Source organism: Equus quagga, chromosome 18 (genome assembly GCF_021613505.1).
Source record: "Equus quagga isolate Etosha38 chromosome 18, UCLA_HA_Equagga_1.0, whole genome shotgun sequence".
Classification (NCBI taxonomy): domain Eukaryota; kingdom Metazoa; phylum Chordata; class Mammalia; order Perissodactyla; family Equidae; genus Equus; species Equus quagga.
The window spans coordinates 47,801,651-47,817,330 of NC_060284.1; the positions used below are offsets into that span (position 1 = coordinate 47,801,651).

At 34.9% G+C, this 15,680-nt stretch overlaps 1 protein-coding gene across 3 annotated transcripts in view; it reads left to right on the plus strand.

Annotated features, from left to right (window-relative positions):
• Positions 1–15,680, plus strand: part of MAN1A2 (mannosidase alpha class 1A member 2) — a 194,577-nt gene that overhangs the window by 125,213 nt on the left and 53,684 nt on the right. For all 3 annotated transcript variants that reach the window (XM_046645240.1, XM_046645241.1, XM_046645239.1), the window contains exon 9: positions 12,082–12,197. In XM_046645240.1, the coding sequence (XP_046501196.1) occupies positions 12,082–12,197 (116 nt within the window). The remainder of the gene's footprint in view (positions 1–12,081; positions 12,198–15,680) is intronic.

Here is a 15,680-nt window from a genome sequence, read left to right on the forward strand (position 1 = left end):
TGCTGATCTGTTTTTTATCATTGTAGATGTTCGCATTTTCTAGAACTCTATGTGGAATCCTTTTTATGTACGCTTTATCTTTGTCTGGCTTCTTCCATTCAGCATAATTATTTTGAGATTCATCCATGTTGCGTATATCAATAGTTCTGAGTAGAATCCCACTTTGTGGAATGCCACATTTGTTTATTCATTCACCTGTCGACGGACCTTTGGGTTATTTCCAGTTTGGGGCTATTACAAAATAAAGTGCTATGAACATTCACGTACAAGTCTTTGTGTGGACATGTGTTCTCATTCCTCCTGAGTAAATACCTAGGAGTGGAATGTTTGTATCATATGATAGATGTGTATGTTTAACTTTTTAAGAAACTGCCAAACTGTTTTCCACAGTGGATGTGCCGTTTTACGTTCTCATCAGTAGTGTTCTTCCATATACTCACCAACGCTTTATATGGTCAGTCTTTTAGTGTTAGCCATGTTCATAGGTGTGTAGTGGTAATTCTTTGTGGCTTTAATTAGCACTTGCCAAATGACTAACGATGTTGAACATTTTTTCATATGCCATTTGTCATCTGTCTATCTTTGGTGAATTGTCTGATCAAACCACTTTCCAATTGCCTGTTTTTAAAAAATGGATTATATTCTTAATATCTGAGTTTTGAGAGTTTGGTATATATTCTAGACACAAGTTCTTTATTAGATATGTTTTTGGCAAGTATTTTTCTCCTGGTCTTTGACTTGTCTTTTCATTCTCTTAGCAATGTTAAAGAGCAAAAGATTCCAAATATGAAGTCCATTTTATCAATTTGTTCTTTTGTGAATTGTTCTTGGTGTCATATTTAAGAAATCTTTGCCTCATACAAGGTCACAAAGATTTCCTCCTGTGTTTTCTTCTAAAATTTTTATAGATTGAGGTCTGAAATCCACTTTGAGTTGATGTTTGTTTAGAGATCAAAGTTCATTTTCATCATATGGATAGCTATTCTAGCACCGTTTGTTGAAAAGGCTGTTCTTTCTCCACTGCATTGCCTTCAGAGCTTTGTCAAAAATCAGTTAGCTATATAGGTGGGAGTTTATTTTTGGATTCTATTCATCTATTTATCTGTCATTATGCCAATAGTATGCTGTTTTGATTTGTTAGCTTTGTTACAGATCTTGAAATCAAGAGTGTTAGCTCTCCAAATTTATTCTTTCTCAGAATTGTCCTTGTTATCTAGGTCTTTTGCATTTCGATATTAATTTTAGTCACCTCTTCAATTTCTTTAGAAAAGCTGGGATTTTGATTGATTGTGTTGAAATCTGTAGGTCAACTTGGGGAGAATTGACATTGTAACATTTTCTTAATACTATTGACATCTTTCAATCCATAAACAAATTATATCTCTCTCTGCATTTATTTAGGTGTTCTTTATAATTTCCCTCAAAAATATGTACAGATCTTTTACATGTTTTGCCAGATTTATCTGTAAATATTTCATATTTTTGATGCTATTACAAATGGTATTTTTTATTTTAGTTTCTGATATTTTCTTGCTGATATATCAAAATAAAATTAATTTTAGTCTATTAATCTTGTATCTACAAGTTGCTAACCTCACTTTTTAGTTGTAGTAGTTTTTTGGTAGCCTCTGTTGAATTTTTTACACAGATGATTGTGTTATCTCTAAGTAAAGACAGTTTTACCTCTTTATTTCCAGTATGGCTGCCATTTATTTAAATTTATTTTATTTAATTAATTCCTTTCTTTTTTGGCCTAATTGCACTCGCTAGAATCTGCAGTCCAGTATTGAAGAAAAGTGATGAAAGTGAACATTCTTGTCTTGTTTCTGATCTTAGGGACAAAGCATTTAGTCTTTCACTGTGAAGTATGATGTTAGCTGTAGGTTTTCCTGTTGGTACCCTTTGTGAGGTCGACAGAGTTCCCTTTTCCTGGTTTGCTGAGAGTTTTTATCAGGATTGGGTGTCAAATTTTGTCAAATACTTTTTCTGCATCTGTTTTCTTTTTTGGCTTGTTAATGTAGTGAACTACGTTGATTGATTTTTAAATATTAAACCTGCCCTGCATTCCTAGGATAAATCACAGTCCTGGTGTATTATCCTTTTAATATTTTCTTGTATTTGATTTGTTACATGAGAGATATTGCTCTGTAACTTTCTTTCTGGTTTTGGTATCATTGTAATGCTGGCCTCAGAATGAGTTGTGAAGTATTCTTTCCTCTTCAGTTTTTTTGTAAAAGTTTGTGCACAATTGATTGTTTCTTCTTTAAGTGTTTGGTAGAATTTACCAGTATAACCATCTGGGCCTGGAGTTTTCTTTGGGAAGGTTTTAACTACAATTTCAATTTCTTTGACAGATAAAAGGTTCTTCGGATTATTTATTTCTTCTTGAGTGACTTTTGGTAATTTCTGTCTTTCAGAGAATTTGTCCATTTCATCTGATTTTTCTCATTTTGGGGCATAAAGTTGTTCATAATGTTCTCTTATCTTTTTAATGTTTGTAGATCCTATTTCGTTGATTTTTGGCCTAGCTTTTATTATTTGCTTTCTTTTACCTCCTTTGTGTTTAATTTGTTCTTCTTTTTCTAGTTTCTTAAGGTTGATGCCGAAGTCATTGATATGAAACCTTTTTTCTTTTCTAATAGGTTTTGAGCTATTAATTTCCTCCTAAGTAGTGATTTAGTGACTTCCCAAAAATTCTGATATGTTGTGTTTAATTTTCATGTGAGTTTATATTTATTATCAAATTTGGAAAGTTTTTGGACATTATCTCTTCAAATAGTTTTTCTGTCATGCCTCCGCTTCAGAGACTTCAATTATCTGTATATTAGGCCACTTAGCTCACTGATGCTTTTTTCTTTTTCTATTTTTTAATTCTTTTTTGCTGTTATTTCATTTTGAGTAACTGCTATTGCAATACCTTCAAGTTCACTTATCTTTTCTTATGCCTTATCTAACCTACTGTTAATCCTTCCAGTGTATTTTTTCTCTCTTAACATTATAGTTTTCATCTTTAGAAGTTCAGTTTGGATCTTTCTATAGCTTCCTCGTCTTTACTTACCTTTCTAACATAGGTACCACAATTATAATAAATTCTAATGTTCTTATCTGGTGATTCTACCTTCCGTGTCAGATCTAGGTCAGTTTTGACTGGTTCCTTGTTCTCCTCATTGTGAGCTGTTTGTTCCTGCCTCTTTGCATGCCTCGGAGGCTTGGAGTAGATGGCAGACATTGTGAGTGTTATCTTGATGGATGCTGGGCATTTTTGTATTCCTAGAATCTTCTTGAGCTTTCTTCAGGGATACACTTAAGGTACGGGGAAACTATTTTACCTTTTCCTGTCTTACTTTTGTGATTTGTTAGGTGTATCTGGTGTGTTGCTCAATTCAGAGCTAATTATCCTCCCTACTGAGGCAAGATCTTCCTGAGTACTTAATGCCCCGTGAATTGTGAATTTTTCTAGTCTGACTGATGGGAAGAGGGCTTATTACCAGTAGGCTCTTTGTGAGCACCAGGCAGTGTTCCCTCCAGTCCTTTCATGTGGTTCTTTTCCCGGTCTCAGGTAGTTTCCTCACACGTGTGTGCTGCTCAGTCCTGCTGAATACTCGAGGGGAATCCTTTGCAGATATCCAGGGTTCTCTTTCTGTGCATGTCTCGTCTCTCTGTACCCTGGCCTATGAGCCCTAGCTGCTTTGGTCATTCTGGACTGTTCCTTTATTCCTCCTCCCTGTGCCTCCGCCTGGAAACTTTCCTGAGGCAATAATCTGGGGGCAATTGTAGGACTCGCCTTGTTTGTTTTTGATCCTTCAGAGATCACTGTTCTTTCTTGCCTGATGCTCAGTGTCTTGAAAACCATCATTTCATGTGTTTTGTTCAGTGTTTTTGGTTGTTTCAGGTTGCAGGGTAAACTCAGTCCTTGTTACTCCATCTTGGTCAGAAGCCAGGTCTTTTCCCAAGGTAATTCCTGTTATCTTATTTGGGTTTTTTTCTAGCTATTATGCATTCGTAAAATATCCTCCCCCCGGGGCCGGCTCGGTGGCACGGCAGTTAAGTGTGCACGTTCTGCTTCGGTGGCCCGCAGTTCGTCGGTTTGAATCCCGGGTGCGGACATGGTACCGCTTGGCAAGCCATGCTGTAGTAGGCGTCCCACGTATGAAGTAGAGGAAGATGGGCACGGATATTAGCTCAGGGCCAGTCTTCCTCAGCAGAAAGAGGACAGTTGGCAGCAGATGTTAGCTCAGGGCTAATCTTTCTCAAAAAAAAAAAGAAAAATCCTTCCCCATGCTGCCTTATGATTTTTATTTCATGGTTTTTTTCTTTACTAGTTTGAAAATTATATATATAATTCCATCTAACAGTTGCCCTTGAGTTTTACCTTATGCCCTGATTGTTTATATTTTTCTAATGACATCCAGAACTGGTCATGACTGTGTCTTCCCTCTGAACAAGATGAGAACTTGAGCACACTGTCACTGCTCCATTGCCTAATCTCATCATGAACTTATGGTTCAAAGTATTAATTTCTCTGTTCATTATTGCTTCCTGAATATCCCATTCTATTCTCCTAGATTGTCTGTTGATTTTTCTCATTTGCCTTCTGTTTACTTCTTAATACGTTGTATTCTGGGCTCTGCTCTCTGCCACCCCACTAAAAGTTATTTCTTGCATGGCCCAGTGACTGCCCTATAGACTAGTCCATAAAGGACAATGTATTAGTTAGCTATTGCTGAATAACAAACCACTCTAAAACTTAGTGACTTCAAATAATTTATTATTTCACCAAAATCTACAGGTTTACTGAGAGGTTCTTTTGATTTGGCTTGGCTCTGCTCATCTTATGTGGACTTGCTTATGTGTCTGTAGTTAGCTGGCAGGTTGGCTGGAGGCTGGCTGATCTAGCAAGGCCCCATTTGGGAAGACTCAGCTCTGCGCCCTGTGGTCTCTCATCATCTCTCAGGCTATCCCAGGCTTCTTATCATGGCAGCATAACAGGTTCTCATAAAAAGAAGTGAAGTGTGCAAAGCCTCTTGAGGTTTAGACTTGAAACTGGCACACTTTTTACCACATTCAGTTGGACAAAGCAAGATTCAAGGCCAGCGCACTTTTAAGGGATGGGAATTTGTTTCATTTTCTTCACCCAGCTTCTTAAATGTTGATATTCTAGGAATTTCTACTTCTTCCCTTTTCCATTTTTGCCTCACCAACCTTGTCTCTTCTTATTGGATGATCTATGTGCTGTATATTGGTGAGATTCAAATCAGCAATTGACAAACTATGACAGGCTAGCCTATGGCTTGTTTTTGTATGTTCTATGAGTTTAAAATGTTTTTTACATTTTTAAAGGATTGTTTAAACAATCGTCATCACCAGCAACAATAGCAAAAGAGCGGACCATGCCACAGAGCTCTATGTTGTCTGGCCCTTTACAGAAAAAATTGCCCCCGGCCCTGATGTAAGTCAGTGTTTCATTACTGATTTTTCTTGGCTTTGTACTTATATCCTCACAGGTACAGGATATTTGTTCCTGAGTATTTTGTAGGTACCTTCAACTCATTATGTACAACGCTGAGCGTATTATCTCTTTAAAATTTACTCCTCTTCATGATTTATTTCACCCACGCTGTACATAGTGTGGCTCGTGTCGGAAACCTGACAGTCTGACCAGCTTCCAGGGCTGTTGTTTCCTACCTTCTTAGCAGCTCTAAAATCTGCTCCTTCATTTCTTCTTCCCTTCAATTAAGTTAGGCCTTCAATTATCTCTGTTAGTTCAGTATCACCCCTTTCCAGTTCATCCTCCACAATGCTCTTTGTATGATCTAATCATTTTATTCCCGCATTTAAAATTTATTTGATGTATTGGGACTGAGAAATGTCTGTTAAACCGTAGAACACCATTTTGGTTTGGTTGTGTGCTGTACACCAAAGCCAGAATGTAGGGGGTTAAGGAGCAAGTAGATTATGAGAAAGAAGCAGCAGTAAGTTTAAACTCTTTTTAAAGAGAGGAGAGGAATGGAATTGGGTATTGGGATATTTTTACAAAATACATTCTTACTACAGTCAACTGAGAAGCTTGAAATATTTCATCTGGGCTCTAGGCACAAAGATGTGTTTATAGAAGATTAAAAAACTCCAAAGGGAAAATCTTAATATCAAGATTTTTATGCATTTTCCTGATAATCCACATTAATGAGATATTGTAAGTTTTTTAAATTATGTTTTCAATGAATATTTCGTGTAAACAATTGAATATTCTACAATTATAGACTTAGTACTGGGGAAATTAGGAAAGTGTTTAAAAATATATACATGGAAATTTTATTAAAACTTGTAAGGATGAGTACTTCAGGCATTTCATGCATTCATTCTGCAAATGTTTTTTGTGGACCTTTTAAGTATTAGGTATTATTCTAGGTATTATTACTTACCTCATAATCCATTATTTGTTTCCCTAAACTGAAAAAGAGTGAGAGGCTATGAAAATGGATTCATTTTTTTTTATAGGTCCTTCAGTTACAAAAAGAAAAAGTACCTTAAAGACAAGTTGTTATAATTGTGAAATGCTATTTATACCTGAAAATGGAAATTAAGCCATTCGTTTAATAATTGCTTAGTGAGCACACATTACCAAAAGTGAGAATTGTGCTAGGTGCCATAGGGTGTATAAAGAAGCCTAAACTATAATGAGTGTCTGTTGTCAAGTTGCTCATAGTTTGGCACACAGTCTAATTTCCTTTAAGATAATTGAAACTTCTCAGTATATTAAACAAGACTGTTTTTAGATTCATTATCTAATGTTTTTCTGATTTATCAGTTTTCAAATAAGCATATTGAAATTTTCTATATTTGCAATTTTTCAATGTAATTTTATCAATTTTGGCTTTATTGTCGGTGTCGCAATCCAATGTACACATCAGGATAGATGTGTAGAGGGCTGATGGCCACTGTGAGTTTATTATAACCAGCGTTTCAATATATACATAGCTTACAGCTGTTAAACATACACAGGTGTTCTGGATGAAGTAATTAGCAAATGCCAAGAATTCTTAGTGATTTCTCAAGGAGCCCTCCCTTGGCCTCTGTTTTGATATTATCATGTTATTGCTGTGCTCGTATACTTTCTCTTGGAGCATGCAAGGCCTCCTAGGCAACACCTCCTGCTCCCGATATCGTGTCTCCGTCTGTGCCCCCGGGCGGCCGATGCCTGTCTTAGGTTGCCTCCCCCTGGAGGTCTTACCCGTCATTGGCTAACCGGCCTTCTCACCTCCGGGTCACAGTTTGTTGGCAAGCTTTTTCCAGTGATTATTAACCCTTCCTATGTCAGGGGCGGCTAAATTTATATATTTACTTTTTCTCTTAGCACACTTTTTTTTCCCTAAACATAGGCACCTGAGCTAACAACCGTTGCCAATCTTTTTTTTTTTTTCTGCTTTTTTTCTCCTCAAAACCCCCCAGTATATAGTTGTATATTTTAGTTGTGGGTCCGTCTAGTTGCGGCGTGTGGGACGCCGTCTCAACGTAGCCTGACGAGCGGTGCCATGTCCGTGCCTAGGATCCGAACTGGTGAAACCCTGTGTTCATCGGTTCGATCCTGGGTGCAGACATGGCACCGCTTGGCAAACCATGCTGTGGTAGGTGTCACACATATAAAACAGAGGAAGATGGGCATGGATGTTAGCTCAGGGCCAGTCTTCCTCAGCAAAAAGAAGATTGGTGACAGATGTTAGCTCAGGGCTAATATTCCTCAAAAGAACAAAAAGAAAGCATCCAGTCAGAATTCCCACTCAGGAGAGAGACCTAGTGACAAATAGGTCTACTCAGTGGAGGAATACCTGCTGTTCAGTGGAGGAAACAGAAGAACTTCACTCCTAAACATAGTGAAGTAGATAATGGCTGATTGACACAATGGGATATCGTACAGCAATGCATGTAAATGATATACTGCTATATACAGATATACAGCTATATACAACAACATGGTTGAATCTCACAAAGTGTTGAGCTGTAGAAGCCAGACACAAGAGAATAAATGGTGCTGTTTGTTAAGCATACCAATAGAGTTGAGAGAAGGTATTAGATGATGACCATATAAAAAAATCAAAGTGATAACCCCCCAAAAATCAAGAAGTTGGTTACCTTTTGGGGGGTGGGAATTGTGATTGATAAGGGATGCATGATTGCTTTTGGGGTATTGGCATTATTGAGCGGAGATAATGCACGTGTTCTCTATAATGAACATTCTATTTATGTGTTATGTACTTTTTATATGCATGTTAAATTTCACAGTAAAAACTATTTGAAGTCAAAAAGGGAATCCCAGGGGAAAATGAGGCAGTTCTATAAATAAACATTGTTAATCCTCTCTTTTATTCAAAGCACTCTGAGAAGATAATATATGCATAAAATAGGAATAGAATACTATGAAAAATAAGCAATTAGAGAAAAGAAAAGAGCTCAGAGATTAAAAGTATAATTGCTGACATTAAAACTTCAGTGAAAGGACCAAAAGATAAGGTTGATTTTTAAAAAACTCCCAGTATATAGAGAAAGAAGACTAAGAGAGTAGCAATTCAGACAAAAGAGTAATAGAGAATCAATCCACGAGGTCCAATTTCCAACTAGTAAGAGCTTCAGAAGAGAGAACCAAGCAAGTGAAGTGGAGAAAATAATCAAAGAAATGACAAAAGAGGATTTTCCCAGAGTGGAAAGATGCTAATCTTTAGTTTGAAAAGTGCCCAGGACAATGAATGTAGGAAAAAATTTAACCAATGTGGAAATGAAGATTCTAAAGCTAAGGAAGGCAAGTCAAGTGTAAGGAAGGGGGATTGAGAACACACAGAGCCTATAAAATAACATCAGACTTCTCACCATCATACTTGATGGTACAAGACACTGGAGCACCACCTTCGAGAAGCTCTGAGGGAAAATGAGTTCCAACTTTGAATTTGATATCTAGACGAAATGAAATTAAGAGGAAGAGCATAATAAAGACATGTCAGACAACACAGTTTCATCCCACCTACTCTTTCTTGGGAAATTATATGAGAATTATGATTCAGTGAAACTGTGTAAACTAAGACCTAGGATTGAGGAAATAGTGTAATTCAGGGAAGCAAGAAAAGAGAAGCCTCAGGATGATAGCCGTACGGTGTGTTTAGACTGTAGAGACTGGAAGGCTGGTCTCCAGGAGAATAAGAGGGGCAGGGCTGACTCAGTGACTGAGAGACTGGGAAACAATACAAATGATGAAAGAAAAAGAGGAGAGACAATAGAAGAGCAACTAGAAAATCTAGGGGAAAACTAAAAGCTATAGAAGAAAGTCATGGTTAAAATATGAGGACAACTAAAATACAGCGTAATTTTAAGCGGTTGATGAAATCTAAGAAAAGCTCTGAGCAGCTGGTAGGATAGTAATGGGATCATTTACTGAATGAGTCAGGACATTTTGACATTACCACAAAACTGGAGTAGCAGTATTGATGGGATATTTTGATACAGCTGTTTTAAAATAGTAGCTCTCCAAGTATAAAATTACTACTTTCTTGTTCATTACCAAATAATGTGCCCCAAAGGCATCCTTAATCCTTACTCTGTCCCAAATGTCCATTAATGAGGAATTTTCCATGTCTACTCCATTTTGTTTATTTTACAAGTATGTTTTATCTTCTACAGTTTTTTTAGTTATAAAATGTTTAAATCTGTTAGAATTAATTTAGCATCTAAGTGTAATTTATCCTTTAAACCCATCATCATATGTTACCATCATTTGAAGTTCTTAAATGTAAGTATGAGGAGTATTGAAAGCTGTTAGAAGTTTAATGGTGATTTTCTTCTGCAGTCTGAAGCCTAGAATAGGGGGTCATATTGTAACTGTCTTAATTCCTCTGAGTGTCTTTTCTAATACCCACTCACTTAATGTTAGCGATTCAGGAATTCTACAGAAAGCAGAGGTGTCCTTCTTCTAGATATTTGGATGGAAAGTGAAAGAGAAGATTGTTAAGCTAACAAATCATAGTTAAAAGTAAACTGCCATTTTATATGAATGGCTATTTTATACGAACTGGGCAAAACAAATCTGTGGTGAGAGAGGTCAGAAAAATAGTTATCTTTGGAGTTGGGTATTGATTGTGAGGGCCACATGGGGAAGACTTTTGGGATGCTAGAAACGCTCTATATTTTATCCTGGTGGTGGTTTTGTGGGTGTATACATATGTAAACGTTCATCGAAATGCACATTTATGATTAAAGAAAAAAAGTGAGAAGTAAGAGCATTTGAGATGCAGCCTATTTAAGGTACAAATGAACTATTAGTGTATCAGCGGACATATTGCTTAAAGTGAATGATGGCGCTTTTCTCCCGTTTATTCCTTTCTACATCAAAAGATGACTTAACTACGTGTTACCTGTATTCCAATAATACATAAGCATATAAAATAAAAATTGAAGGACTCCTTCCTTAGAGCTAATCACTGTTGACAGTTGTCTTTTCATACGTTTTGTATGTGTCCAGCAACATTCTTTAAAACGGATGAATTTTCAGTAGTATCAAACTACATTGTTCTGAAACTTGCTGTTTTCCTCCCCTCTTAACAGCGTATAATAAGATCTCCTCCAATATCAGATTACAGATTCACCTGATTCTCTTTAATGAGTGCATGATCCACAATAGTTTGTTTATGCTGTAATTTATGTAGCCACTTCCCCAGATGTTTGATGTTATTTTATTTTTTTACTAATGGAAATAGTGCTGGGATGAACTTTTTTCTTTTGCATCTATATTTGTGTATTTGTGCAAGTATTGTTACAAGATAATTCCAGAACTAGAAAACCTAGGTTAAATTTTGATGGTTACAACAAAATTGCCTTCCAATCCCAGCAACTGTGAACCTTATCAACACTGGATGTTATCAGTCTTTTAAAATGTTTGCCAATTAAGTAGACAAAAATGGAATCTCATTATTTTAATTTGCTTTTCTCTGATCACTAGTGAAGTCAAGCTTCTTCTCTTATGTGTTAACTGTTAGTTTTGTGTTTCTTTTTTTGTCAATTGCTTGTGTGTGCCCTATGTCAATTTTCCTATTTAGTTATCAGAGTTCTTTGTGTAGGGCATTAACCCTTATTTCTGTTATGTATGTTGCAAATATCTTCTCCCATTCTATTTCTTGTCTTATTAATTTATGGCAGCTTGTACCATATGGCGCTATAAATCTTTTCCTTTATGGCTTCTTCATTTTTGTGTTTTACTTAAGAAGATCATCTGCTTAGGAAGAGAGACATTTTCTTGTACTTATAGTTTTGTGTTTTACTTTTAGATTAAATTAACCCACCACAAATTTATTTTTGTGAGCTAAAGATACAAATATTAATATATGTTTTCCCCCACATAGCCAGTTGTTCCCATAAGCCACTAAATAGTCCATCCTTTCTTCACTAACTTGAAAAAGCAATGATAGTACTATATGAATGATTGAAGGGTTGTAAAAAATGTGATATTTTTCTGTTCATGCAGGGAGTGAGTTTTGAAACAAAGTTCAAAGATGTAGGGCAGGGTTTATAGAAAGTCAGGGATAAAAAAGTAAGATCGCCTTGGGAGTTCTTTCTTTGTAGATTTAATTTACTTTCTATGGCACAGAAATCACCATCAACCATCCTATAAAAAAATGAGCTAGTTTTGGTTAACATTAGATTTAAAGCAAACCTCTTATATTTAATCTTATAGCCATTATAATTATTGTAATTATGATAGTTACAGCCATTAATATATGAAAGATAGTTATTTTCAATTCTAGAAAAGTTTGGTTGTGTGACAGTGTACAAACTATGTGACTGAAGAAAAAACCACTAACTATGTGAAATATCACATCCAACAGAAAAAAATTTTCTAGAAAATTTGATACACGTATAGAGGAGAGTGATTATGGTCTACTCTTACTGGATTAAATTTAGAGTATGTTGGCAATAGGGCTATGAATATAATTTTTAAATTATTGACCTATAATATAGTTACTATAATTGAAAAACATTATTTAATTGTCTTCTGTCTTCCCTTCCTCCATCTCCATCCTTCTCTTTTCTCTTTTGTTACAGATCATACATCAGTTGGAGGGCTGGGAGACAGTTTTTATGAATACTTACTAAAAGCGTGGTTGATGTCAGATAAAACAGACCATGAGGCGAGAAAAATGTATGATGATGCTATTGAGGTAATTACTGTCAGAACATTTACCTACTTAACATGTTGACTACTCATATTTGATAGTGACTGATGAACATCTTGTACACATTTTATTATATGCATTCACTGTAGAGTTTGTTAGTATTTTAAGATAATTTTCCTTTATTGTGGCATTTTAAAGAAATTGTTGAGAGAATTTCGTGTAGCATATTTATATGTGAAAATTTATTTGAATTACTTTTAGTTGTCTACAGGGACTGGAAAACTTCTGACTTCACGTACATTTCCATCAACATTTCTTCATTCAAATGACCCATTGAACCTACACGTTGAGAGCCTTATTGGTAAATAGTAAGGGCAAAACACTTGTATAGTACTTTTCACATGCCAGGCACTGTACTAACCCTTTTACAAACATGAAATATTTTAATCTTTACTCCCATTTTACACATGAGGACCTTAAGGCACAGAGAGGTTAAGTAACTTACTGCAGGTCGCAGAGCTAGTAAGTGGTGGAGCCTGGAACTGAACAGTCTAGCTCCAGAGTCTATGCTCTTCACCACTGTACTATATTGTTTCATATTTATATAATCTCATACCATGATACTGTGACTGTTTAAAATTGGAACAAGTTTCATTCTTGGAAACAGTTAACATGCAATATTTCCAAGCAAAAACTGTGAAATAGAAGAGCGTATTAAGCACTTAATAAGTTATTTGCTTTCCGTTCCAGTATAAACTCATATCCCTTTAAGGATTTTAATCCCTTTAATGGTCATATATTTTGTGTATAACAACACTGTTCTGACTGTAGTCAATGATCAGTATTCAGAGTTAGAATTGTTGTTTTGTCTTTAAATTAAACCAAGGATCTTAGTACTCATTTTATGTCCTTATTTTTTAGTGAACTAGCTTCCTTTAGTTGTTTACAAAAATGCACAGGAGTTGAACTGAAATGTGGCATATAGTGCTTTGCACATTATAGGCATTTGATAAATGTTTTTTGAAGGATCGTGTTAACTAAGAAATTGAACTAAGTTGATATGTAATCAGGAATGTGCATTTTAATACGTGACTTATAAAATTCTTTATAAAGTCTTACATTTTGAAAAGTTGGGAGAGTTTTATTCTCTGTTATTAAACTTTAAACCTAGAAATTTTTATGATCCAAGAAAAGTCATTATCTAAGAAAAATGTAATATTCTTAGAATCGTAGTGTTGAAAATAGCCCTCAGTCATTCCCACTTAGTCAACCCAAGACGGGTTGTTTGTCCTTGAAGGCAGCCTAATTTGTTTATCGTTGTTTTAGCACCTAGCACAATAGCTGATATAATAGATTTTCAATAAGTATTTGATAAATGAATGTATTTAATGTTTTTATTTTTGAGAAAGCATGACGTGTCGTATACCATGTAATCATTTTTTCTCATATTTGCTGCTTCCTTGTAATCTAAAGCTGTTTTTTATTTTACTTTGCTTAATTCTTTCTAAAGGAAAAAGAACATTATTTTATATTTGTCATGGCTTTTTTAATCATATATACTTTGAAAGGCATGATACCTGTTTTCAAAGTTACTCATAAATTAAAATTATTTCCGTAAATCATCTGCTATATGTGTACTAAAAATCTTTCTATACTTGTTTTCTATGTCCTGTTTTTATTAGTTAAATCTAAAGTGGGCACCTGCTAAGTGTTTTTAAATGACCAGTTGGCCAACTTTCATTTTGAGACATGTTTGCAGTTTTTTCAATGTTAATTATCGTTGATAACTATTAATTCTGTTAGGAGACAGTATATACAAATTATAAAATATGTGACATATGGAATGCACGGAAGAGATATAAATGATTACTTATTTTAAGATCTATTCTAATTTGAGATAAATCATTTTTTAAATTTACCTTTATGAGCTCATCTATTTAAATTGTTCCATCCTCATCTTGCCCTCCTCTACGCTTACAGGTGCCCATATCCCTGGTTCCTACTTCTTAGCTTTCTTTTAAAAAATTATGCACAGTTATAAGTTTCATACTCAGATCAAGTTTATACTTAGTCTTTAATTTTTAAAATAGTGAAGAAAAAATATACCTATTAAAGGTCCTTTTAGAGCAAGAAAGTAATGCCAGTCTTTGAGAAGATTTGTTTAATACTTTTAATAGAAGAGCAATAATATTACTCTTAACTGCCATTCAACAGTTTGGCATTTTATGTAAGTTGAACTCTTAGACATTTGTCATAGTTTTAGAAAGAGAAGAGAGCTGAACAAGAAATTTCAGGAGTCTATAAAAGAATTACTGGTAAAAGTCCTGTCTTTACCCACCTTTTATTTTAATCCTAGTAGGTTTGTGGGGATATGTTTGGATATCTTTTAATTATAACATAGTAAGATTTTTGTTACAATGAATAGAAATAACGAAATGACAAAACTGTTATACAAAGGTTTAGAATCTAAACTAAGGCTATCGTTCTTTAAGCATTTATTGAGTGCCTTAAATGTGGAAAACATGCTAGATACCATGAGGTCTGCAAAGATGAAAAAACATTGTCTCTGTACTCAGAAAACTAATCTTTTCATTTGTGCTTCAGAGTAATATGGTTAAAGGAAAACAACAACAATAAAAACTTATAATCCACTGGTGGTCCCTTATCATTTTGCTTATCAACCATACCTCATTCACCTAACAGGCCAAATACAATTATCTCAGAGTACCATTTATTTATAAAATGGCTTATTAATTAAACATTTACTGAGTACATACTACACTTACAGGTTTTGTGGAGTATAAGATGATGAAGACATAGTCCTTATAGTTCTATAAAACAAACATTATTATTATAAAGAATATAGAATAAATTTTTCTAAAACTCGTATTGAGCTTGTCGGAGAACGACCCACGATAAAAATGTGGCTTAATTCTTATTCCTTTTTTTGTCAGAAAAGCATAGTCTCTAATCATATATAATAATTCTACCAGAGAGAATTGAATTAATGCAATTTCTTATACTTTTCCGTAGAAGTACCTAAGGAGAATTCACCTATAGCCCCTCTCAGCAAAGTCTGAGAACATAGTCCAAAGGAACAAAACTCTTAAAAATCTCATTCTTACAATTGAGTGTGATTATTGAACTCTACTTCATGTTATATTCAAGTTTAATATAAAATATTTCTCTTAACCATCCTCACATCTTATGGGTAAAATCGACACTCGAGGAGGATGGACTGTGTTTATCAGGTGGCCTCTCTTAACCATGGCACAACATCAAAAACAAATGCCTAAGTTTGCAAAGTAAGGGACTATGGAGTTAAGTTTGAACTTTCAGCTAGTTTGGTAAGCTTTATCACATATAAGATGTCTCCCCTAATGGTGCCTTTTTAAAGTACTTTGGCAAGAGGTGTAGGTACATGGAAAAGGAGAAACCATTTTAACTAGTTCTCAAAATCATTTTCCTGATTAACTTAGGTATTCTTCCTAATCAGTTTTTGTCGTATGAAATTGAAAATAAGTCAAC